The sequence below is a fragment of the Terrapene carolina genome, unplaced genomic scaffold, assembly GCF_002925995.2.
Source record: "Terrapene carolina triunguis isolate 2854851 unplaced genomic scaffold, T_m_triunguis-2.0 Scaffold53, whole genome shotgun sequence".
Taxonomy (NCBI): Eukaryota; Metazoa; Chordata; order Testudines; family Emydidae; genus Terrapene; species Terrapene triunguis.
This window is the reverse complement of record NW_020664404.1, coordinates 12998911-13023640: the sequence shown is the minus strand read 5'-3', so window position 1 is coordinate 13023640 and position 24730 is coordinate 12998911. Positions and strand designations below refer to the sequence as shown.

General features: G+C 38.2%; 1 protein-coding gene across 4 annotated transcripts in view; it reads left to right on the top strand.

Annotated features, from left to right (window-relative positions):
- NSD3 (nuclear receptor binding SET domain protein 3) overlaps positions 1 to 17978 on the top strand; it is a 64709-nt gene extending 46731 nt beyond the window's left edge. For 3 of the 4 annotated variants that reach the window (XM_024207152.2, XM_024207151.2, XM_024207153.2), the window contains 10 exons: positions 761 to 910; positions 3250 to 3406; positions 6436 to 6638; positions 7088 to 7200; positions 8078 to 8347; positions 12651 to 12767; positions 13452 to 13593; positions 14631 to 14737; positions 15510 to 15714; positions 17599 to 17978. In XM_024207152.2, coding sequence (XP_024062920.1) covers positions 761 to 910; positions 3250 to 3406; positions 6436 to 6638; positions 7088 to 7200; positions 8078 to 8347; positions 12651 to 12767; positions 13452 to 13593; positions 14631 to 14737; positions 15510 to 15714; positions 17599 to 17840 — 1706 coding nt within the window. In that variant the 3' untranslated portion in view covers positions 17841 to 17978. Of the gene's footprint in view, positions 1 to 760; positions 911 to 3249; positions 3407 to 6435; positions 6639 to 7087; positions 7201 to 8077; positions 8348 to 9749; positions 10739 to 12650; positions 12768 to 13451; positions 13594 to 14630; positions 14738 to 15509; positions 15715 to 17598 lie in introns of those variants that run through there. The other variant, XM_024207154.2, reaches the window with a different exon arrangement.
- Positions 17979 to 24730: the final 6752 nt, after the last annotated feature.

Here is a 24730-nt window from a genome sequence, read left to right as displayed (position 1 = left end):
GATAGTGGCAAAATTCCATAGCCGTGGAAATGCAGAGTTCATGGAGCTTTTCTTGAGATAAGTAGGGTAAGCCACACCTCACAGCTATTGTTTCGAGTGCCCTGCAGACTCACTGTGTGTTGACTCACGTTTGGCACCCATCTTTTGGGGTTTTCTCCGCAACTGTAAGGGCAAGAAACACAATGTAAAAATTTTTTAAAATTAAAGGTGAGATCCTGGAGCCCAAGTCTGTGGCAAGCGGTGAGTTCCATGGCTGTGGAATTATTGAACATATGGGGACTTGCATATACCATCTGTATTTCTCCAATTTATAGCCCCTACTGCCAGTACTGTTTTTGATGCAGTGAAATAGTCGCGCTATTTTGTAATTTGGCTGGCTGTTTTCTTTTGGGGGCAGAATTGCTCATAGGGAATTAGCAGCAGGTACTTTTCTGGTGCTTTTTTTATTTATTTATTTATTTATTTATTAAGTGTGCAAGTTAAAACTACTGCACAAGTAAAATTTCATTTAGAAATGGTTTTTGTTTACTCTTCAGTTTTCCTTACACTTAGATTCAGTCTGTCTGACACATAACCTCTTCCTTTAGTAGATATAGAAACCTTTTCTGTCACACTTTTCTTTTTCTTCATATTATCTTTTCTTTCAAACTTATAACATATATATGCATAATAGATATTGATTTGATTTATTTTATTTTCTCCTTTATGGAATCATGGGTAGTTTCATTGCAACTCATCTCTTTCTGTTTGTTTCATATAGGGCTGGTAGTGCAGGATCATTCAGACCCCCTGTTCAGTTCATATGCCTATAAGTCCCACTACCTACTGAATGAATCAAATCGTGCTGAGTTGATGAAATTACCTATGATTCCTCCTCCTTCGTCAGCTTCCAAAAAGAAATGTGAGAAAGGTAACCAAATAGTTTCTTTCTCTTCAGTTTACTTTCGCTTTTCCTGTTTTTTCTTTTCTTTTTTAAATCAAACTAAAAAATGTTTGCTTGTTGAGCACCACCTGTTGCTTTTAGTAAATTTCACTCATTGATTATTGTGAGTGTGTGTTCATGTTGTTGGCAAAATATTTATTACAATAAAAGGGCTTAAAATAATTAATATCAATAAATTCTCCCTCTCCACAAAAGGTTAAATCATGTATCTGCCACTAGGTAGTCTCCATAAAATTGGAATAATCTACATAATAATAACACTAAGGGGGGGAGGTGAATAAAGTTTAGTATTGTTGTAGTTCAGTGCCAGCTCAATGACTATTAAAACTTCTTAAATTGCTTATCTGAGGAAGTCTATTTTGGAGCCTGCTTAGAGCCTGCAACAGTCAGAATAGAGAATTTATCCGTTTGAATGTTTGTTGGTATATTGGCATTCCAGAGGAAGACCAAAGACTTAGGAAGGCAGATGGCTTTTTGCCTGTGCGTTTTTGTTACAATCCAGAGGCCTTGTATTTCATTTCTGTTAGTGCAGGCCAACTGATGCTCCTTTCTCTCCTCATGTGACTGACTGCTCACTTCCTGGAACAATGCTTCTTATTGGAGTGGCAGAAGGTGCTGCATCTCGAGCAAACAGGGATTCTGCCCTGTCAAGAAAGGCAGGCAGGTGGGCAGTTACAGTAGTATTAGGACAGAAGCTTTTTCAGGCATAAAAATTGATTGCTTTACGCTGGTAATGCTATTGCTTTAAAAGGAATTTATGGAAACAGATCCAGCTGTATATGTCTGTAAGATTCAGAGGTCATACTCTCTCCCCACAAAAATTTGATTTCCCAAAGGGTGTTCAGAAATTGTTCCCAGTCAGTCATTTTAAAATTAGATCATTGCTAGATGTAGATAGCTTTTACTTTGTGTAACCTCTGACCACAAAAATTATTTTGAGCCCTCTGTATGCTTAGCTTGAGCAATATCTTACTAATGCATCCTAAGAGCAAAGTTTTCTTGCTTAGCTCTGAGAGTTTTGTTTTTGATTTTTGTTTGGTTTTCGCATCTCTTGGCATTTTACCGTGTTGGATATTGTTTCAGTAATTTATGCTGGGTCTGTATTTCCTCTGAAACAACACTTACAAAAATTCATTAAAAAATGAACACTTGATCATCGGGCGGGAGCTCAGGAAAGTCCAAATGCTTGGATTTTATTACATTTTTAGCAGAGGAAATATAGTAAGTGATTTTGTCACTGATTGTTTAAGGAATGCTTTTTGCAATATATTACAATCAAATCAATGACCGTTTTGAAAGTCTATAGGTGGACAAGATTTTCTGATGAATATTTGAAAGTAAAAATTCAAACTTCAGATATTATGATGATTGCTTAAAATGCTGTTTTAAATCTCTCCCAGTCTTTTTACCCTGGGACTAAAAAGTTCATTACATTTCTATCTAGATTGTAGCAAATGTGTTTATTGTATGAGCTTCTTTGTGTATTGCCAATGGTTTAGATGTGCCGTGAGTGCCCACAATAAACACATCTGCTAGAAAACAAGCCAACCAAAAAAGAACCTTTTTTGTCTAAATTTTTTTTAAAAGTAATGTTTACCACATTCTTAGATCAGATTCCCTTTGTGTTCAAAGGGAACTCTGGGGGAGGAGGAAATCTTTCTGTAATATCTCATTCTGCATTATATAATTAAATTTATAGTGCTCACACTGGTAAACCTTCATTTTGAAGAGTATGCACAGATTTATAATTACAATTCTAATGTTTTTTTCTCTTGTATCTTTGAAAGCAGAAAAACATTGATCAACCTATAGGCTGATTTTTATGCACACTAACTGATTGCTAAGGGATTTAGTCATGACAATGTTGGTTTAAAAAGTATTTTAAAAAAGTGCAAAATTTGTCTAATTGTCAAGAAAAGGTGTTGGCCACTGCCAGACTGTCTGGATTAAAAAAAAAAAAAATGCCATACAGTTATCAAGACTGTTTCTCTTAGGGGGGATCTGATGTAATGCCAACTTGCCCGATTTAACCTAAATTTTTTAAATTTATTGGCTTTCTTTTCCAATTTGTGATGCAGTCAGGAATTATGATTTCACATAAAGAGAAGAGACATATATAATACAAAAAATACTTACTTTTAATCCAGCATTGTAACTTTGACTTGATCACTTCCTTTTGCCATATATTTGGTGTGAGGCAAATCCAAGTTTAATGCATTTAATTAAATAATATTAAAAAAAAACAAAAAACCTCTCACAAGCCTCAAACCCTTATTTCTGTAAAATGAGTGAGTTTTTGTTTCAAGGTGGGAAGTTATTGTGCTGCGAGTCCTGTCCAGCGTCCTTCCACCCTGAATGTCTCAACATAGAGATGCCAGAAGGATGTTGGAATTGCAATGACTGTAAAGCTGGCAAGAAACTACGTTACAAGCAGATCGTTTGGGTCAAGCTTGGAAATTACAGGCAAGTTCACTGACTACAACTGGAAACTATTTTAAGTTTTTGTTTTAGGTTAAGTTTTTACTATATCCTGTAGCTATGCAGGTAAACAACCAGAGCAGCCCATGGTGTCAGATGTTGTATAGCTTTTTAATTAAATTCTACTCATGCATTTTTAGGCATTAAGGTGAATACTTACTCACGTTCTATCTGTGGGTTCCCTAAATGTGCCCTGCAGATGGGGAAGATCAGGAAATACCTAGGGCATCAAAACTCCCTAGTTTGCTTTTATGTTTAGAGATCATTCATAAAAGGCCTCTGCAGGAATGCAGATGGTTGTTGATCCTCTCTCTTGCAAGTCCCCACCTGTGCCTCCGAATAAATGTGATCAATAAAATGCTGCAAGTATAACAGATGGTGGTGGAGGTGATAAAAAGTCCTCTATTTCCCAAGACCAGGAAGGCTGGGAGGTTGCCAGGGGTTTTCATCTCAGATACACTTTTTGCTGCCTCTGTGGCTTTCTGCCTCTTATGTAGATCTGGCTATAGAACACCTCCAAAAAACAAGTACATCAGACAGCCCGTGGCACTGCAGTTTCAAGTTGTCCATGGAGGACTTTTTTAAAATCCCATTTTTTATTGTAAGGGACAATCTTGCTTTTAATTTTTATTTCCAGACTTTCACTGTTACAAATCAGTTAAATGTGTCCAGGACTAACTACAGTATTGTACAGTCAATTAAAGGCCTGTCTCTTGTTACAGTTGCTCAGAGCATAGGGCTATCTTTCCAATAATAGTTGAATTTACAAACCTCCTTCCCTATCTGAGATCTTGTAGACATAGTGTCATATTCACCATTTGAATCTTCAGATCTCCAGTTCTGGCTCTTCCTAGAATCAACCCAAAAGGGGTCCAAGTTCCTCAGAAGTTGTAAATGTTGGAATATATGCTTCAGGTTGCTGACATACACATTAAATATCTGTGTATATAATTTATTTTTAAACAATGTGTGGAGTCTTATCTTTCCTAGTTACCTTTAAGTTCAACACATTAGTATTTTAGCCTAGGTTGGCTACACATGTTCAGCAGGATAAACTTAAAACTAGAAATGCATCCATGTCATTGGTTATTTAAATATGATCTTGTGATTAAACCTTGGCTTCAGTGGACAAATGGAGCATAAGAAAATGAGACTAAAAGTAGGTGGTCCCCCCCTCCCCCCCGTGTTTATATTCTCTTCCAGGTTGAATTGCTATGTGAAAATATTCAGAGTTGGTCCCACTATTGGCCCATAGCTTCATCTTTGGTTCTAACTCCATTTACTTGAAATTGTCAAATGACACTACAAATGGTATTAGTTAATTGTCACCTAGGCAGTTCAGTGAACATAGCCAGAGACAATTATGCTTTTATTCGGTTCATGGTGTATATACAAAATGTTGGGGTCTAAATTAGCTGTTACCTCTCCAGAAAGAGATCTTGGAGTCACTATGGATAGTTCTCTGAAAACATCTGCTCAATGTGCAGCAGCAGTCAAAAAGCTAACAATGTTAGGAACCATTAGGGCAGAGGTAGATACCACTATATCAGTCCATGGTATGCCTACATGTTGAATGCAGTGTGTAGCTTGGGTCACTCCATCTCAGAAAATATTTATTAGAATTGAAAAAAGTACAGAGAAGGACAACAAAAATAATTAGGGGTATGGAACAGATTCCGTATGAGGAGAGAGTAAGAAGACCAGGACTGTTCAGCTTAGAAAAGAGATGACTAAGGAGGGATATGATAGAGGTTGATAAAATCATGATTGGTCTGAAGAATGAGAATAAGGAAGTATTATTTACCCCGTCGTGTAACACAAGAGCAAGGGGTCACCCAACAAAATTAATAGGCAGCAAGTTAAAAAACAGACATAAAGAAATACTTCTTCACCCAATGCACCGTCAACCTGTGGAACTCATTGCCAGGGGATGTTGTGAAGGCCAAAAATATAACTGGGTTAAAAAAAGAATTAGAGAAGTTCATGAAGGATAGGTCCATTAATAGCTATTATCCAAGGTGGTCAGGGATGCAACCCCCTGCTCTGGGTGTCCCTAAACCTCTGACTGCCAGAAGCTGGGAGTGGATGACGGGATGGGTCACTCGATACTTGCCCTGTTCTGCACATTCTTTCTGAAGTATCTGGCACCAGCCATCGTCAGAAGACAGGACACTGGGCTAGATGGACCACTGGTCTGACCCAGTATGGCCGTTCTTATGTTATGTACTGGAGTTTTCATGTTTGTCTAATTTTGAGTCTGTGAAAGGGAATGCCTGATATTTAAACGGAATTTTAAAAATCCAAATTACTCTTTCATCACTAGTGCTGTTTATTGCTTTCACTTGGGCAGTGAAATGATGCTGGCCAGTTTACTTTCTGGTTCTTATGCATTAGCAGAATGCTGCTGTTTGGATTTCCAGTACCGCAAGAGGATTAACTCTCTTCCCCCCACCCCTTTTTAAAAAAAAAGTTTCCATGGGGAAAAATTAAGTGACAATGTTTTTTCTTCTCATACCAGGATTTGTAAAACCTCATTTAAAAAAAAGAAAACTTTAAACGTCTTTCATTAAACTGTGGATCTAAACAAGTTGAATATCTGGCAAACATTTAAATTTTGGTTTGATTGTAACTGTTCAAATTATATTTTTAAAATAGCCTTATCAATGATTTGTTTTTCAGTAAAAATATTGTAAAGTACAGCTGAACAGTTGTGTTAAAGATTCTCTCTTCAGATAGCTAGTCCCAAAATTCATATACTACACAAGGCCCAAAGCCATACCCCGGATTTGGGAGCATGAGAACTGTAAAGATGGATATCTTTTTGTGGAGCTCCCCAAGTAAAATCAAAGGCAGTTTTGCTTGTGTAAGGAGAATGGGATAGGACCCACTGCAGTCACATTTCTTAGGAACTAAATGTAGCTTCTACTACTTGAACTGGAATTCCCAGACTGAGAAGCCAAGCAATTTGCCTTTGTTTCATAGAGTTTGAGTTTTTACTCTTTTCTAATTTTCAGGTGGTGGCCAGCTGAGATCTGCAATCCCAGGTCTGTGCCTCTCAACATACAGGGCCTCAAACATGATATCGGGGACTTCCCAGTATTTTTCTTTGGTTCACATGACTACTATTGGGTACACCAGGGCAGAGTTTTCCCTTATGTTGAAGGAGATAAAAGCTTTGCTGAGGGGCAAACTAGTATTAACAAGACCTTCAAGAAAGGTAAAATTAAACAAAGTTTATAGTGGTTTATAACAAAACTTCCATATGTTTGTTTCTACATCGTCACTTAACTTGCATGGGAATTATGTGGCTAGTTTTCTGTGTCTGTGTTAAGCTGCAAACTCTGTATAGTGCCATTGGATAGAGGTTAAAATATTATTAGCATCTAACTTCCTCCCTCTCTGTGCTGTTTGTAGGCAACCCCAATTCTTCCCCACTTAACTTAGAAAGAAGTTATGAGGTGGAACCTGGGCTCTGATGCAGGTGGCCACCCCATAGTGTTTAAATATCTACTGAAAACTACTTGGTTTAAAACTCATTCATGCCATAGTGTAACATTTCATTGTTAGCTTGTTCTTTGTAGATTTCTAATTCCTAGCTTTTCAAAAATGTCTCTCAGCAGCAGCAGCCAATACTAATTCCTCCCCATTTTGGACTCCCTTGCACAGCACTTGAAGAAGCTGCAAAACGCTTCCAGGAACTGAAAGCACAAAGAGAAAGCAAAGAAGCACTAGAGATTGAAAGGAATTCAAGAAAACCCCCACCTTACAAACATATTAAAGTGAGTCCTCTCCTTTGTGTGAATGAGCTATAAATTTAAACAGGGAAGCAAATTGTGGCTTAGAAGAAAATTCAGATAATCAGTCTACCATTCTTCAAAGATCTCTTCTGGCCTGTCTCATTTAGTACCATAGGTCCTTTCATTGTTATAAGGAAGGTGTACGCATCAGTAAAAGGGACTTTGAGTTTAAGGTCAGTTTTACTGAAGACAAAGGACTTTGATAATTGCAAGTGGGTCCCACCCATCTCAAATGAATCTTGGGGCTTACTTACCATTAAGAAATTATATTAGCATTGAAAAATAATAAACTATTAGTGTGAGAACTTAATCTCCAAATCTGGATACTAAAAAGATGGTCTAGATTTTTTTTGCCAGCAACCTTGGGGGCACAGTACTCCATAGTACTTAACTATTTCATTGTACTTTATAATAGTTTAAATTCTTGGGACTTCAGCACATTTTTGTATGCCTCAAAAGAGTTGTCATACTAATACACGTACTATACAGTCTGAAACAGTCCTGTCCCATGTTCTGTGCTACATACCTCATTGCTGGTTTCTCTGAACACCTCAGATGCTTGATTGTTAGTGGTGGAGCAGTGCCAGATGCAACCTCTGAAAGTCCTAGATTGCAGAGAAGTATTTTTGCCTTGTTGCCTTTTCTTAGTTGACACACTTCCTTTTAGAGAGGAATAGAAAAAATACAACTGCCTCTGATGTTAGTAGCTGTGTGTGTAATAGCTGTTATTTTTGCCTACATTTTGAAATACCTTGACTGTCATGGGCCTTGATTTAAGTGGTTCTGATCTAAATTCTGTGTGTATGGCCCTAAATCCAAATTTATCCCTTGTCTCTTTTTTTTTTTTTTTGTTCCACAGTCCAACAAGGTAATAGGGAAAGTTCAGATTCAAGTTGCTGATTTGTCAGAAATCCCTCGCTGTAATTGCAAGCCATCTGATGAGAACCCCTGTGGCCTAGAGTCAGAGTGTCTGAACAGGATGCTACAGTATGAGTGTCATCCCCAAGTGTGCCCAGCAGGAGAGCGCTGTCAAAACCAGTGCTTCACCAAAAGACTCTATCCAGATGCTGAAATCATAAAAACCGATCGACGTGGCTGGGGTCTCAGGACAAAAAGGAACGTTAAAAAGGTAGAATTTAGGACAAATACTGAGCTAGCCATTAAAGAGAGTATTTGAGGAGAGTGCTGCTACTCTTTTATTGTTTGTACCTTGAACAAAAAATGTATCAAAAAGTTAATACTTTCAAGTGAATTCATCCTACACACAATTGTTTCTTTAAATTTACAAGGCATGAAACTTCCTCAAATGGAAGAAATGATAATAAATCCAACTTCATGGAATATGAGACATCTGGCAGAGGTGTGTTTTTGCAGTTACAATGCTTTCTTATAGAGTAAGAGTCAGATTCAACTGATTATAAATTTCATTGGTGATAGGCAGGAGATGAGGACTATCAGTACTTCTTCTAGAAGGTAGTGATGTACCTAAGTTCTCATATTGACTTCTGAGCATGGAGGGAGAGGGAAAAAATAGTTTTTTAGATGGCTTCAGATGCTCTTTTGACCAAGCCTGGCTTTTGAAGATGCTAAAGTCTTAGAGGGATGGGAATAAAAAATAAAACACACCTCCATTATTTTCTCTTTCCCTCAACCCCAGAGTTAACACAGCAAATGAAATTAATCACACTTCATGATATGAAATAACTCAAAGGATGGGAGATGGGGCAACCTAAGGTGGTGAGCCTCTTTCCGAGGGGTTACGTCAAGGTAGCTTTCTGTACTTTCTTTTGCCTTTTCTTTTAAGCTCTTACATGGTAAAATGATCACTCTGCAGTTCCCAATAGCAGATTGTCTGGATTGGGCGTGGGAGGGGATGCAACATTGCTCTTACAAACGTCTGGTCACCAGGGAGCTGACATAGCCTCCTTGACACTCAACTCTACAGACTGGATTTATTTCAGAAGAACTCGGAGGGGATTAATAAAAGGCTTGTGGTGATCAGGCTACATTGGACAACACGCTTAAGTTCTTGTTTAAAGTTCAAGAAGGCAGAGAAGAATAATGAAGATACAGAGATTTCTATTGATGGACATGGTGCAGTTGTTATAACTGAAAGCACCAAGAACTGATTAGCTTCAGGAAATATTGAGGATTAACATAAATGTTAGAATGATTGGAGTCCTTAGAGGAGTGGTAGCAGGTGGGGTAGCAGTGATGGATGGGGTGGGGGATTAAAGTACCTTTCCTGACTGTGTGATAAAGATACTGGAAATGGATCATTTTGGTTTTCCTTTACACTGTATCGCTGCACACTGTATTCCTGGGGACACCAGTCTGGGATTATCCACTGGGATTCAGGTGGGATGTGCAACAGTTGATATGGAAAAACAAAATCTTACACTGGATTGCAGTCTTGCTCTACTTCGAGGCAAGCATGAGGATGATGGGCCTGGATTTCACGGCTGCTTTAACTTGCCAGGCAGAGGATTGGATTTGATGGACAGATGTATGTTTTGCTCTTACTCATGCAGGCTTCGTTGTTTCTGAACAAGGAGGAGGCTGAGCACACCTGAAGAATGGAAGATCCAGCTATGACTGCAGATGGAATGGACAATTAAGACTTCAGGACAAGTTGTTGTTTTTATCATTTGACCTGCATCCTCAGAGTTCACTCCAGAGCACTATTTTGCTTTCAATTGGCTTCATATTTTCTTCACTTTGAATTTGCACACATCTTGCTAAAGAAGGTATCCTGGAACTTCATAGCGAAGGCACATTCCACGGTTCTGGTGGACTTAAACTCGATGTAAGGTCTTCACTGCGATTCTCTGTTAAATGAAGCTGACTGCTGTCCAGACTGAGGATTCTGATGTGACGTTTTGGATTGTAGCTGGACGTGATTTGTGCGCTGTTGGATGATGATGTGTTTTGCTCCAAAATGTAATCTAAACAGTTAGACAAAAGCAAAGAGATTCTGAATTGTTTTTCATCCTTAAGTTATATGCTGCTTAAATATTACACGTAGATAGTAGAGGATTATCTACTAGTCTGAAGTGACCCTGCAGTACCCAGGCAAATGGGCTTGGGCAAAGGCATAGTAGCAACTTTTAACTGTGAATTCTTTGCTTTTGTCAGTTCTAATTAGGGTCTCTACCTTGTATTTGTTTAGTAACTTAGTTTACTGTACATAGAAATATGGCATAGAGAAATGTTGTGCGGGGCCTAAATGGATATGTCAAGTATTCACTTACCTGTGGCAATATCAGAAGTGTGTGAACAAACCAGTTTCAAATCTGTGTTTCTAACCACTGCTTCAGCTGAAACTATAAACCTTTGATTGGACTTGGGACAGTTCTACTCATGGGTACTTAAATAACTTACTAACAAGTAACTAGAGGAAACCAGAGTAAATTGACAGAGAATACATTTTAACTCTCTTCAGTTTCTTTCTGCACCAAGTACACCTCTACCCCGATATAACACTGTCCTCAGGAGCCAAAAAATCTTACCGCGTTATAAGTGAAACCGCGTTATATCGAACTTGCTTTGATCCACCGGAGTGCGCAGCTCTCCCCCCCCCCCTTTCCCCCCCTCCGAGCGCTGCTTTACCACGTTATATCCAAATCCGTGTTATATCGGGTCACGTTATATCAGGGTAGAGATGTACATGGTAAATGTTCATAGCATTTTTATGGTGGATTTTCTGTGAAGTTTCTTCACATACTAAGTATGAAACAATGTATTTGTGTCCTGTAGGAGCTCTACTAAAAATTCTGTCAGTGGCTTCATTAGAAAAACCCTTCTAGGCACTTGATTAAACCATCTGTTCCAAAACACACAGGCTAAACTAAAAGGACTTTGGTGGGGAAAAGAGAGAGAGGCACTTTTGAAAATTTCATCCCAGAGATGACAGGTTTGTCCAAGTAACTTAGGAGCCTGTGTCCATTGGAATCTAAATCCCATTTCCAGGAATGACTTAAGTGCTTTTGAAAATGTTATCCTGATGATCTCCTCCTGCAGTACAGCCTTTTCCCCTTCAAAGCTCCAAAATGTGACAGACATGATTCTGGTCTCTCTGGAGCCATTCCCACAACCAGCTACCAGAGCAATTAGCGCTCATAGACTTTTGTCAGACTGTTGACACCACAAAGTCTGTAACATGTTGGTACTATTTTATTTAAAAAAACAAAACAAAAAAACCTTGAAACTGCTCAGACACTTGTTTGACACTTAAATTTGAGCATCTCAAAGAGCTACTTTTGGAAATGTTTAAGCATTAGAACTGTTGAGACTGTTACAGTAAAATGACCCTCAATGTGCTAAGTGTTCACTCCCTTGTATCAAGGTATCATCATTTCCTGGCCATTTCAAAGTCCATCATGTGAAAGCTGGGAATACACAGTCAGCCTGAAGGCTCACTTTTAACTTGTTTTTAGTGGTTTAATTATTTAAGCCAGATTTGTAATATCTGTTCTACATTAAAACGTTATCACAAACTTTTCTTGTTTGTTATTGACTCTTAAAAGTCCCGTTAAAATGAATTGTTGAAATGCTATGCAGTGAAAATGTTTAGCAGTACAGTAAGTTGTGTTGTCATATCAGGTTGATATTCTGTGGGCATCTGTATGTTAGCCTGGAATTAAAAAAAAAAAAAAAAAAAAAAAAAGAAAGCATGTGACTTAAAATACTGCCAGTGAACCTCTAAATAATGTAGAATCTTGTAGCTGTGCTAGGGTGACCAGACAGCAAATGTGAAAAATCGGGACGGGGGTGGGGGATAACAGGTGCCTATATAAGCTAAAGCCCCAAATATTGGGACTGTCCCTATAAAATCGGGACATCTGATCACCCTAAGCTGTGCTGCTATGACTAGGACCAGTGCATGGAGAAGCAGTCTTAATTCTGGCTTTGCTATTGCCTTATACTTAATGGTACAGAATGCCTAAGTGGTGTTTTCTCATGGGTGTTTGAATATATTGTTATAAATATGTGCTCATTTTCTATAGACTGACCATACAGATCTTTTTTTAAAAAGGACAGAAGTACAAGCAGAGCCTTGAACAGGCTATATGCAATTGACCAAGAAAGATACAACTCATTAATCAAATGTGTCCTTCAGAACGGCATAACTGTTTTTAATTGCTGCTTTATTAAAAGTTCTAGTTGTGATGCTTCCATTTTGAAGCACAGTTCTGTAACTTAATCTAAACTTGTGTGCATATGTATTTTTCTATACTGATCACTGTTGTGTAGTACTTTTATTTTAACCAGTTCTCAGTACTTTAAGTAGGGTGGCTCTTTAGGATAATTAGACCTTGTAATGGACAAAATTGATCTCTAAGGGCTTTCCATCCCATTTTTCTATGCTTCCTCCCTCTTTAACTATACAGATAGCAGGCAATAAGCATGGGTTTCTTTGGTTGACTTTGCAGGGTGAATTTGTAAATGAATATGTTGGTGAATTAATTGATGAAGAAGAATGCCGATTGCGGATCAAACGTGCCCATGAGAACAGCATAACCAATTTTTATATGTTAACTGTTACAAAGGTAAAGCACCATATCTCTACAATATAAAATATACTGCTGCTTAAGGGACTAGGCCTTAAGGTCTGGGATCGCAGGATCAGGATCCATGTTTAAAGCACAAGAATTACATTTTCTTTCACTTCTAGCTAAAATGTAATGCATTTAGTGCAGGTGAAAGGTCCCAGAGAGTGAAGTCCTCTTTTCATACAGCGGGTACTTCATGGACCATTGTGCTTCAGCCTTGACTTAGTGGGGCTTCTGTGGGGAGTGGGAAAATGAATTCCCATGGTCTGTTCAGTCCATAGTGTTTCTGCTGATACTGCCAACAAGACTGTCAGTCGGAGTGGAATGTGGGCACCTATCTGATAGAATTGCATTGCAATTCCAACATATTTCTGATCAGTCACCAAACAGTTGTATTTGGAGGGTAATTCATTTAGGTCTCTATTGACCAAGATTGGGGTTGAACCAGAGATGGAAGGATCCAGAGCTTATTAACAGTACCATAAGCCATTCATTTCTCCCTGCATAAGCGCTGAGGAGCTTTAGGTAAAAGTTACTTCCAGGAAAAGCCAATATCCATTATAACTCATTTATCAAGTACATGTCTAAATATATTATCTGCAGTTGTCGTTACTTGACTTGTCAAAGGAAGACTTTTGTTTGTCTGATCCTAAATCTGTGTTTTTTGTCTCTTTATTGAAGGACCGGATAATAGATGCTGGTCCAAAGGGGAATTATTCTCGTTTTATGAACCACAGTTGTAATCCAAACTGTGAAACACAGAAATGGACAGTGAACGGGGATGTTAGAGTTGGACTCTTTGCTCTCTCTGATATTCCTGCAGGTAAAAAGAAGCCTCCATCCTGCATGTGCCCTCCTCTCCTAAAATGGAAATCAGTTGCCAGCTCACCCACTTTTTCCCTTCTGAAGTTACTTGGTCACATTGGCATTTACAATTACTAACTTACCCATTGGGACAAAGAAAATGCACGATCAAGAAGTTCTAGCTCTTCATATGCATAGTCTCATTAGGAGCAACTTACGATGAAATGCAGAATATTAAAGATGAAACTTGCTTTATCACAAACACACAAGAAATATCAAGGGCTTCACCTAACACTTGAAAACACAGGGAAATTCAATGTTAACTCTTTTTCCATGTCTGCATAGACCTTTTCAGCTAGCATAGACCCCCAATTTCAGATCTGTTCCCTAATATCAGATCTGGAGCCGCCTCCAGATGCTAAACATTTTGTAACCAATCTACCACTTTAAGCTGAGATTAAAATGATAGACTAGCCAATGTTTCTGTATGATCTGTAGAAAAACAACGTGTAGTGCTCCTGTGTGGTCCAAAGCTATGCTGGCACTGTATAAACAAAGCAGAGGAAGGACGCTTTGTTCCTTTTCAGAAAAACTAAAAAGAACAGTAAATCAGTGTTTATCCAAATGGGAAAATGGACACAATCAGTATAGGGGAAAAAACTATTTGAGGCTTCTATTTGAGTATATTTCACCTAGAAAAGAGTGTTTTAAAAAGAAATTATTTCAATGCTAGGTTTGTAACCAGGCTCATAAGACTTATAGTTCCACAACCACAAAATTATTGGTTGTTGAATCGTCATTTGGTTTTTAGAACAGAAAAAAACTGAGTTGTCGTCCTCAGAACATGGATTCTGGATCATTTGTTCTGCCTTGCTATTTACAACTTCTCTCGCTATTGCCTCATGAGTATGTTTTATCTCAGTATTTTTGATGTAGTTATAAATATTGTGATCTTGTAACTATGCCCTTTTAAAAACAGTGGTGTTAATATGAAGGGAGAAAATGCTAAAGCTGAATTGCTGTCTTGTGTGTGAATAGTTTTTCTTTAAATTTCAGGGATGGAGTTAACATTTAATTATAATTTGGACTGTCTGGGCAATGGTAGGACTGAATGCCATTGTGGAGCAGAAAACTGCAGTGGCTTCCTAGGAGTACGGCCGAAGGTTAGTTGTACAGAAATAAAAATTGAGCTCAATGCACTTGTATTGAAAGCTCTTTGTGAGGGAGGAGAGTGAATAGAGGTCTGTTTCATTTAATGTAATATATCAGTTTAGTACCTTGAAGGTTCCCCCAAAGGCTTTACAAGTTTGTACTTCTGTAAACGTACCCATCTCTAGGATGGAAGAGAGCAACCAGCCAGTATGCTGTCAGACGTGGCATGGAACAGTCCCATCATGTTTTGGGTGCCTGACTTTAAAAAAAAAAAAAAAAAAAATCTTCTTGTCACATGTTTTACTTCTGTGTTTGCCCTTCCTATATGGAAAGCATTGTGAAATTCCCCTGCTTGTTTGAGGATCTGGAAACTTGTCTTGCAGATGTGCTTCATTCTGGTCCCAGCCCAGAGTGCTGACCTTAGTCAGCTTCTTATGAAGTAGCATCTCTGTAGGGGCAGAGAAGTGACTGAAGTCTCTGCTCACATAGCTATTATGCATAAGCTCTCTGAGGAATACAAATCCTACTGCAGTAGGGACCAATCCTTCTTGGGCCTTTGGATATTACCATCATATTACAGCTCACTAATAGTAATCTGGCAACATTCTAACTTGTTTCAAACGTATGTGGCAGGGGAGATGGAGATGGGAGTCACTAGAATAGACTTTGTTGAGCATGATTTGTAGAAATAATTACCCACAGTTGACTTTTGGGGTGCCATGTGGCTTTTTAAAGTGACTATTATTGACTAAAATTGTTACTGCTGTGACTTTTAATGGCCAGACGGCATTTGCAACAGCGAATGAAGAGAAGGCAAAGAATGCCAAGCTAAAGCAGAAGAAACGGAAAATAAAAACAGAGCAGAAGCAGATGCATGAGGACAACTGTTTCCAGTGTGGAGATGGAGGAGAACTAGTCATGTGTGACAAAAAGGACTGCCCCAAAGCATACCACCTCCTATGCCTTAACCTGACTCAACCACCATTTGGTAAGTGCTTTCCCATGGCCACCAGATTCTTTGCTTGCTTCATGGATATCATGCTGCATATAAAGTTGTAGCTTAATCCAAACTGTGATGTCCCCCTACTGTAAATGTGACAGGTTTGCTTTTGCAATGCTTTTCTGTATTGAGAAATCTCTTTGGGTAGCAATATTTCTAAAGAAAGATCTGTGTGGAGACATAGATGACCAGCAAACACTTATAAAGCTATCATTTGATTGTAGAGCCTTTCTCCTGTTTGGATCACATTTGCTTATTTTATTTTGATTGAAATAATTAGTCAGTCTTGGTCTCATATGGCTCCCAAGTTCATATCACATGGTAATGCTTATGACAACAGCTATGCACAGCACAGCACATGGTAGTGCTTAAATTTTAACGGGGTCTCTAAATCTCTTATCTTCTAATCATGTGGGTTTTCTTTGGGTCTCTTATTTTTTGTCTTTTTCCTTATTAATTAAAAAGGCAGCTCTTTGTAGCCTAGGCTCAAATTATCCAGCAATAACCAACAATAGCAAATTGTATTTAAAAACAAAACAAAAACACTTTATCCTGGTTTTTAAACTATCTATTTCTAGAGGCCTTGATCAAATTAACTGAAGGCTCACATTAGCCCATGACTGAATTAAGTGGAAGATTTTGTGCTATGAATGGAGTTCAGTCTGAGATGTGCCTTTTCAGGACAGCAGTATATGGAAGTACAGAAAGCTTCCCTCCAAATTTTCTTTATTAGCGACATAAATTATTACATTTGATCAGCAAGAAAACGCTGGTGAACGACTTCAAGAAGTAAAATTTGTTTTTTACCTGGCCTGGTGGAGGCAGACAGAGCCATGCTAGAGATCTGGAGTCCTGTCTTGGTGCTGTTCTTACTCTCTGGGCTAAGAGTCTGGGCATGCTGTGGATGCGGTGCATTATGTCCCGAAGAAGGAGAGTGCTTCCTGTTTTCTCTACAGCAACGCAGTTTAAAGGAATATAGCATGATTTCAGTGTGAGGGAAAGGAGAAGCTGTTAACTTTCCTTTTTGACATGCTCAGTCTAATTTTACAACCTGACAGTTGGGCATGTGGTTATGCTAATGCATGCCTGCATGTTTTTGTGGTGGTCTCTGTTTGCTTGTACACCTCTACCTCGATATAACGCGACCCGATATAAGATGAATTCTGATATAATGCGGTAAAGCAGTGGCTCGGGGGGAGGGGGGAGCGGGGCTGCGCACTACGGCGGATCAATGCAAGTTCAATATAACGCGGTTTCACCTATAACGCAGTAAGATTTTTTGGCTCCCGAGGACAGCGTTATATCAAGGTAGAGGTGTACTTAAATATGGCATTGCCCTAGCCCACTCTTGTCTGAGCCTCCTTCTCATTTATGACTCAGAACTCAGCCATTCTGTGTTTTTAACAATATAGAGCAGTGTGATTCTGTTATAAAGATTGATTTAGGATACCCATTTCAGTCAGTGTATCCAAATTATTACTATGTTCAGATCCAGAAAACAGTGAATTTCACAAGTCAGACGTGCATAGAAGTCAATGCTCTATCTTGCAAGTACACAGGGTGTTCTGATGCCAAGGCAGGTGGATCTGGTTACATTTGGCTCTACAGTGCAGTAATGTTTTGCTTACAGTCAACCCGAGGCTCAAAAATGTAAATTTGTCAACGATAACTGCTTCCAATCCAATCCTTGTGAAAGTCGGACGCAGGAACTTTAATAAAAACTGGCTTTTGGGAAGTTCCTTTTATGCATAGAGTTGAATGCCTCTGTGCTACATGGAATGACAAAGACCAATTCCAATATCTATCCCAGATAAAGACTAACTTCAACTTCCTGTCTCTTTCTTTTCTCTCCCTCCCTTCTTTCATCTTCAGGAAAGTGGGAATGTCCGTGGCACCAGTGTGACATCTGTAGCAATCCTGCAATTTCATTCTGCGAGTTTTGCCCTCGTTCATTCTGTAAAGATCATGAGAAGGGAGCCCTAGTGGCATCAGCATTGGATGGCCGTCTCTGCTGCTCTGAACATAACCCCAAATCTCCTGTGGCACCAGAGTATTGGAGCAAGATCAAATGCAAATTGCAACCCCAGAACCCTGGAGAAGAAGCAAAGGAATAAATTTGTTCAAACAAACAACAAATGGCAAATAGATGATGAACTTAAAGAGACCGCTATGGCACATTCAGTCTTCATCATCAGCGCCGCCTTGTTGGAACTGGGAAAGGGACCATCTAATCTTGGCAGGCGGAAGCAGTCAGTCGTGTCTGTTTTTGGGGGTTTTTTTTCTGTTCTTGTCCTTTTCTTACCTTACCCTTGAATGTGCTTCAGCAGCTCTTACTGTTGGAAAACAGAAATGTCTTGGCTTTCTTAAGGAAAAAAGATCAAAAAAAGCAAACCTGTTGACGTTGAAAAGAATATTGTGTTAAAATATGTTCTTTGAGTGTAGAAAGGAAAACATAGCATATTTATTTATTTAATTTTAAAGGATGTTGAGGATTCTGGTCCTGATCAGTCAGCGTGTCTAAAAAAAAATAGAGTAGCAAAACCAATCTGGTATAACGTGTATGTCTGGTTATTAAAAAAAGGGAGAGGACCAACCCTCCCCAGTCTACAAACAGCTTTCACATAACACCATGAGGAGTGATGTGGGTTTCAGAGCAGTGGACAGTGAAATGCCTTCATTCCAGTTGGTCATCTTTAAAGGTCTTTTGAGAAGATGGATTTCATCTCATCATGCTTAACTTATTATGAATAATGTTGTAAAGATTTTCACGTAGGAAATTAGGAGTATTATCCAGTTTTTTTTTTTTCTTGAAGTGCTTTTTATTTCACTAGATATTTTAACAAAAAGGGGGAGGGAAGCAATTACAGTCCCTCATTGTTAAAATGAGCGGTGTTAGCTGACAAAGCAAGCATAGAAAGAGCTTAATTGTGCAATGGTCACTTTTCTGCCTCGCTTCATTTGGAGGGCAGTTTTGGGTGAAGAGGATTCATGGACAGCTTAGTCATCTGAACATTGCACTACATTTCCTTTCGTAGCGAAAGCCCTGATCCTGCTTTTGTTGGAGTCATTGCAAGCTTTGTCATTGACTTCAGTGGGTGCAGGATTAAGCCCTTTTCGATGTATTTATCAGATATTTAATCTGTGCTTGTTTCATGGTGATTCTCTTAGAGCCTGATCCTTTGTTACCTTCCTCCCAAACTCCCATTGGTTTCAAAAGGAGTTCTTGAGTGTTAAAGGAATAGGGGATCAGCCCCATGTGTGTATTATGTGTTTTTAAAAGAGTTTTGGGGAGCAGGGGTGTTTAGATTTGCGGGGGTGGGGATAAATCTCCCAATTGAATTTATCTTCTTTTGTTTTTATCCAATAGTGAAAAATCAGTTCTTAAAAGCACTTCCTGAATTAACAGGGTATATATTGGGCCTACACTAAGGCACTCAATCTTACAAAGTACTGTGTATATCCCAGTATATTTAGCATAGTCAACAGTAATCCTTTAATTCGTAGGCAATGGCTGGTGTACTGATATTGCTAGCTACCTTTACACTAACTTTCTGCCACTGGGTGTTCCGGAGCACCCCCACCTGGGAGGAATTAATACAAGGCATGGCTGGCAGATGGCAGAGAGATAATTCTTTATTCATTCTGAAGAACATTCAACATTGTCTCTGGGAAAATGTCTGCATAGATCTGCAGGTACATGGTGGCATCTCAGTTCCAGAAAGTGACTAATAAAGGAGTGGAAAATAATACCATAGGGCTTTGGAATATGGCTCGCCTTTGTACCAGGTTTCCTTCTGCATTTTCAAATTATTTCTAATCCGGGGAGGGGGAGTGGGTGGGTGTGTGTGTGTGTGTGTGTGTGTGTCAGATTTGTACTTCTTTTCTTTTTTTGTGCAATTGCAAAATTAACAAAATACACTACAGCCGTTGAAGCACCTGAAATGCCACTTCACTGACCTGGCAGCTATTCCTCTTGGAACAGTTTACAGATCCCTTTCCAGTAAACTCAGTTTGTTTGGGGTTTTTTGTTTTATTACATAGTATAGATCTCTCATGTGATCTTTGGGTCAGTTTATAGTTTAGAGTGCTGATGGAAAATGCAGATCACTTGTCCTGTTATGGCCAATACTGAAGTGAATGTCTAAAACACTAATCTTGCTTGTAAGCAGTGCTATATTTTGGTATTTTAAAAAAAAAAAATTAAACAAAATAGGATTTTATTTTTCTTAGCTTTTTTGTTTGTGATAAATAAAAAAGAAGCTCTTAATGGAGAAGGTTTTCACCCTTTTTTCTAAAATTCCAAACAGCTCTTTCCTTGGTAGTGTCCATAAAACCTGATCCGTTTACATTGCATAATAAAATGTTAGGTTTTCTGTTGTTCAGATGATTTTAGGATATGGTAAGCCAGAAAGTGCTGAACTTTTAAAATATTGTATGATGAAGTGTTCCCGTGTGCTTTCTTCTATAGTATGTCAACACTGTGTTGTCATTGACTGAGGAGGAATGGCTATGTCAAAATGCCTTAAGCATTTGAGATGTCAGTGAGCTGACAGCAGTTTAAAAATATTAATGCCATGTGAAATTATCAAAATATATTCTATGACATATCAGCATGTTGGGCGTAACTAAGTATATGAAGGTACTCTGAAAGTTTAGCAAATCATATAATGCTGCGAGGCTCATGCAGTCAGTTGTCACTCCTCTGCCATGTCACTTTATATCTTCTGTTTCAAAGTTCTTGCTGATTGTCCTCTCTTATCTAATCCTTTACATAAGAAAACTGTAACTGAAAGCAGCCAACAGCTGGGCTGAGACATGAGTGGTGTGAAGACAAGGATAGCTTTTAAATGTGTATAATTATGAATATAAAACTTGAATTGGTTTTCTAACTGCGACAGAAGGAGAATTTCCAAAGCATCAGAAAGCTTTTTAGTGACATAAGAGACCATTGGGTTGAAATAAATTGGTGACAACTGGGGATTATCTTTATTTAGGTGATGGTTTTGTATGCAGAACACAGAATATGCTGAAAACAAATTTTAACCATGTTTTTGTAACATTATTTAAAGTGAATGGAGGAATAACGTAACTTTTGTAGTAAAGCAGAAATTTGTTGCTATAAATTTGTTACCGTAAATATTGACATTTTGATTTATCAGTATTTCCGTGTATTTTGGGCTGTTGAATTCAACTTTCAGTGTCTCTGAATTGAGCTGTAGGAAGAATGCTAGAGGCGTTTTTTGTTTTTGTTTGGAAGTTTTAGTCCAGAGTCCTACAATTTGCTGCAAAGAAGAGAATGCTGTGGTTGGTTGTTACTTCCTGGCTGGAAAATAAAGTGCTCTAATTAACTGTATATAATAATCTGGCAGCCCTTTCTTAAGTGAAGGAGGTGCTAATCACATTGTTTTTCCCCCTCATTTGGATGTTTTTGTCTGTTAAGTTTTAAAATAGGGTCAAACTTTCAGCAAACACCTGACTCTAGATATTATTATTATTATTATGCTGGCTACACAGTAATGCAATACCTGAGCTGCCCTGCACAGATGTTTCTGGTTTACTTTACTGGACCCTTTTTATTATAGAGTATGCATCTTAGTTCAGATCAGAGGTTCTGTGGACCATGCCTTAATGGTGTAAGGATTAATTACAGCAGTTTTCCGATAGTCTGTAAAATTGGCTTGTCATCATGTCAGTAGGACGTAAGAGTGGAAGGCGTTGGCAGCTCAGGACAACTAATTGTAAGGGCAACTTTTTCTGGATGAATTTATCTTCACTACATTTACCACCAGAGGCTTAGAGAGTCTAACATGGAGTGAGAGGGTTAGAATGTTTTGTTTGGCCTTTCCACTAAAAACTTGTTATATCTTAGTTTGCAGGTGGAATCAGACAGACACACTTACTACACATAATAGAAAGTGAACGTCTAGACGTAAAATATGTATATACTGAACTTTACAAAAAAAAAGTTATCTGGGTTGGGTTAGGGAGGTGGGGTAGGGGAATGAGAATGTCTGCCGCTGGTACGAATTAGTCACTTTAACATTGAAACCTCTGCCTCATTGAATTCAGGGTTTAATGTACTTGAAGCTCTGCAGTTCATTATTTTTACAGCTATTTTATTTATACATAGATAACATTTTTTATATGCGACATCAAAAGTCTCTTTACCTCCCCCCTTAACTTGAATTAAAAATTACTTTCCACTCCCAGTGTACAGTGTATTCAAGGCAAAATGGAGAGATTTTTCAAAGCAGATGTCTCAGACTTATGTATGCTCTTAATGAGAAGTGTATTGCATGAGACACCAGCAACTTTTGATGTCCTTTACTTTATAATATTGTATCAACTCCCTCACCCCACACCACTTATTTTTGTATAGCAAAAGACATTTGCACTTATGATACACTCCTGAAATTCTGGATGTATTCAAGATGTCATTCAGAAAAAGAAAAAAATGCTTGTTTCTTATTCTATTCTACTCCTGAGTGGCAAACTCAGGTACTTTTACCCTAGTGAGGGTGGGAGGATTATAAAACTGAAACTGTCTGTACTTCGTATAGGACAATATAAAAACAAAAAGGGACAATAGATATGAATTTGCCAAAGCCATGCATTCACTGTTTGTCATGTGGTACTGATTGCATTTGTGCACAAGAGTGAGAGAGACACCATTTTTAATGATGTCTCTTCTAGCTTGAAAAGCAACTATGGCTATATGTTTGATCCTCTCCCAAACATTTGTCCCATAGCCTAGCACTGGATGTTTTTAAGGAATTCTTGTTCACTTTTGATTTACAAACAGACTGGATGAAATACATTTGCTTCCTATTAATTAATATTGATCCGTATCTCATTTCTAGTGTCATATTTTTTCATTTATAAGCAAACTAATCGTTGCCACTGAAAACCAAGACGATACAATAACTATTACAACTGGCTAGTAATAATTGTCCTTTTTGTATAAGGGTATGTGCATATTTGGGGTTGCAATTAAAATTTAACCCATTTGTACCTACACAAGTGATATTGCACAACAAACACAGATACCTACAGATTCTGTTTTCATTTCCATGTAATCTTTATCTGTAACAATGACCTTTGTAGAGTCGTTATTTCTGTAGACTTTGTTTATCTGTAACAAACTTTGTAGATTCTGTGAAATGTTATTTTAACTAAATCACTTGAGTCTTTAATAGCAAAGCATCAATATTCACTAAAGTCAATATCTTAAGAGTTTCTAGAACTTGGCTAGAAGCTCTTGACACTAACAAAGTAGTGTTAATTTTCCCTGGGGATGTTCCACTGGGGCATTACTGTATTATGACTTGATGTTGCCGCATAGACTTTGAGATATACAATATTGGGGAGGGGGGTTGTTGTTTGGCCTATGTTCTCTTGCATAGTGTGAAACCTGTAAAGCTTGGTTAACCTGTATATAGATAGCTTATTGTCAACTAGTTATAGTGTATTTAGAATTGCCTGTAATATTTTAGCTTCTTACTGAATGTTGTGATGGTAGGATCATATAATTTTTGTACATTATATTTACTGAGATGTTGCCTTTTTTATTTTACAAATACTTTGGAATTCAGATGTGTTTGCTTCTGTGAGGATTAATTTGGAAAGGTTTTTAATGACATTCCACTGATTTAAAATTTTGCTTGAGGTTGACTTCAATAAATTGTTCTGAATGTTCCAATTAAGAATGTGAATTTTTTCATATTGTAACTTTCAATCTATGGACAGAGAACATAGATACCTCTGAACTATCTAGCTGCAACAAAAACACACAGCAAGCAAAGTGACCAATAAACAGATATAATGTAAAATATTTATTGACACTCGTGTGAATTCAACTGAGAATAAAAAAGTTACAAATGTGGTCTATTTGAAAATCTCTGTAGAGAGAGCCGCTATATATTTATAATAGAGCCTCTTTAACATGGATGATCACAGAGGGAAGGCCTGGAATCTATGGGAAGCATTCTGCAGCTCTGTTTTACAAAGCACATCAAAAGGAACTTTGTACAACCAGAAGAAACAGCTTTTACATTTATATTTCAAAGCCTCTAGAGTCAACAGAGTCAGTTGCTTTGAAAAATAAGTCAGGTCTGATTCTTTCATACTCGTTCTCTGGTGCTGTCATCCCAGTTGAACTGGAGCATTAATCTAGCATCTATTTCTTAGATCTTTAGTGTAATTTAATGTTTGTGCTTTTCTAAATTTATGTGCAACTGGGTTGTGATCTTACATATTGATTGTCCTTTATAAAATATTGTCAGTTGACATTTATAGTAGTAACTGTGCTTCATATGGGATTGTAGAAGTAGCGGCGACCAAAGAGACTAATGCAGTACCACTGTGAATTCTAGTGTTGCTCATTATTTGTAGCAGGTGCTTTTTCTGTATGTCTAAAAGAAGGACTGGTTCAGTAGGAAGGGGTTTTTGTTTGGTAATCTTTAACTGATCTATGGATACTCTGGCAAGTGGCTTAAATGTTTCCTGTTGGTCTTATTTATATAGCACCCAAAGTGTACTGGACATTTTACAGACACCTTAGAGGAGGCAGCTTAATCTCAGAGATTTCAGCACAAAAAGGTAACACAGCCCAGAGGCTGACGTTCAGAATATGCTTCCTTATTAAATCTTTTGTTTTTAAACCCTTGGTTTACTGCTTGCTCTATGATCTTTGCCAATTCCCCTTGGGTGTATCTTTAAATCTTGCTTCATTTGTAAAAGGGATTATTTGGTGAATTCCTTCTACTCCTACATGTTTAAAAAGTAAAACATGAATTCTCCCCCCTGTGATGTTATTTTGAAAGACATTCTCAGTATCTAGGGCCTAGGTGTCAGGAAAAGCTCCTAGGGGCAGAATGGCCAAGCTCTTTTGACAGTTCAGGTCCAACCTCTTTACTACCCCCTGGAAACGCCTGGGAGTTACCTGCATTGCACCAGTGCCTGTGTGTTGTGTGTGTTTTTCCGGGGGGGGGGGGGGGGGGGGGGG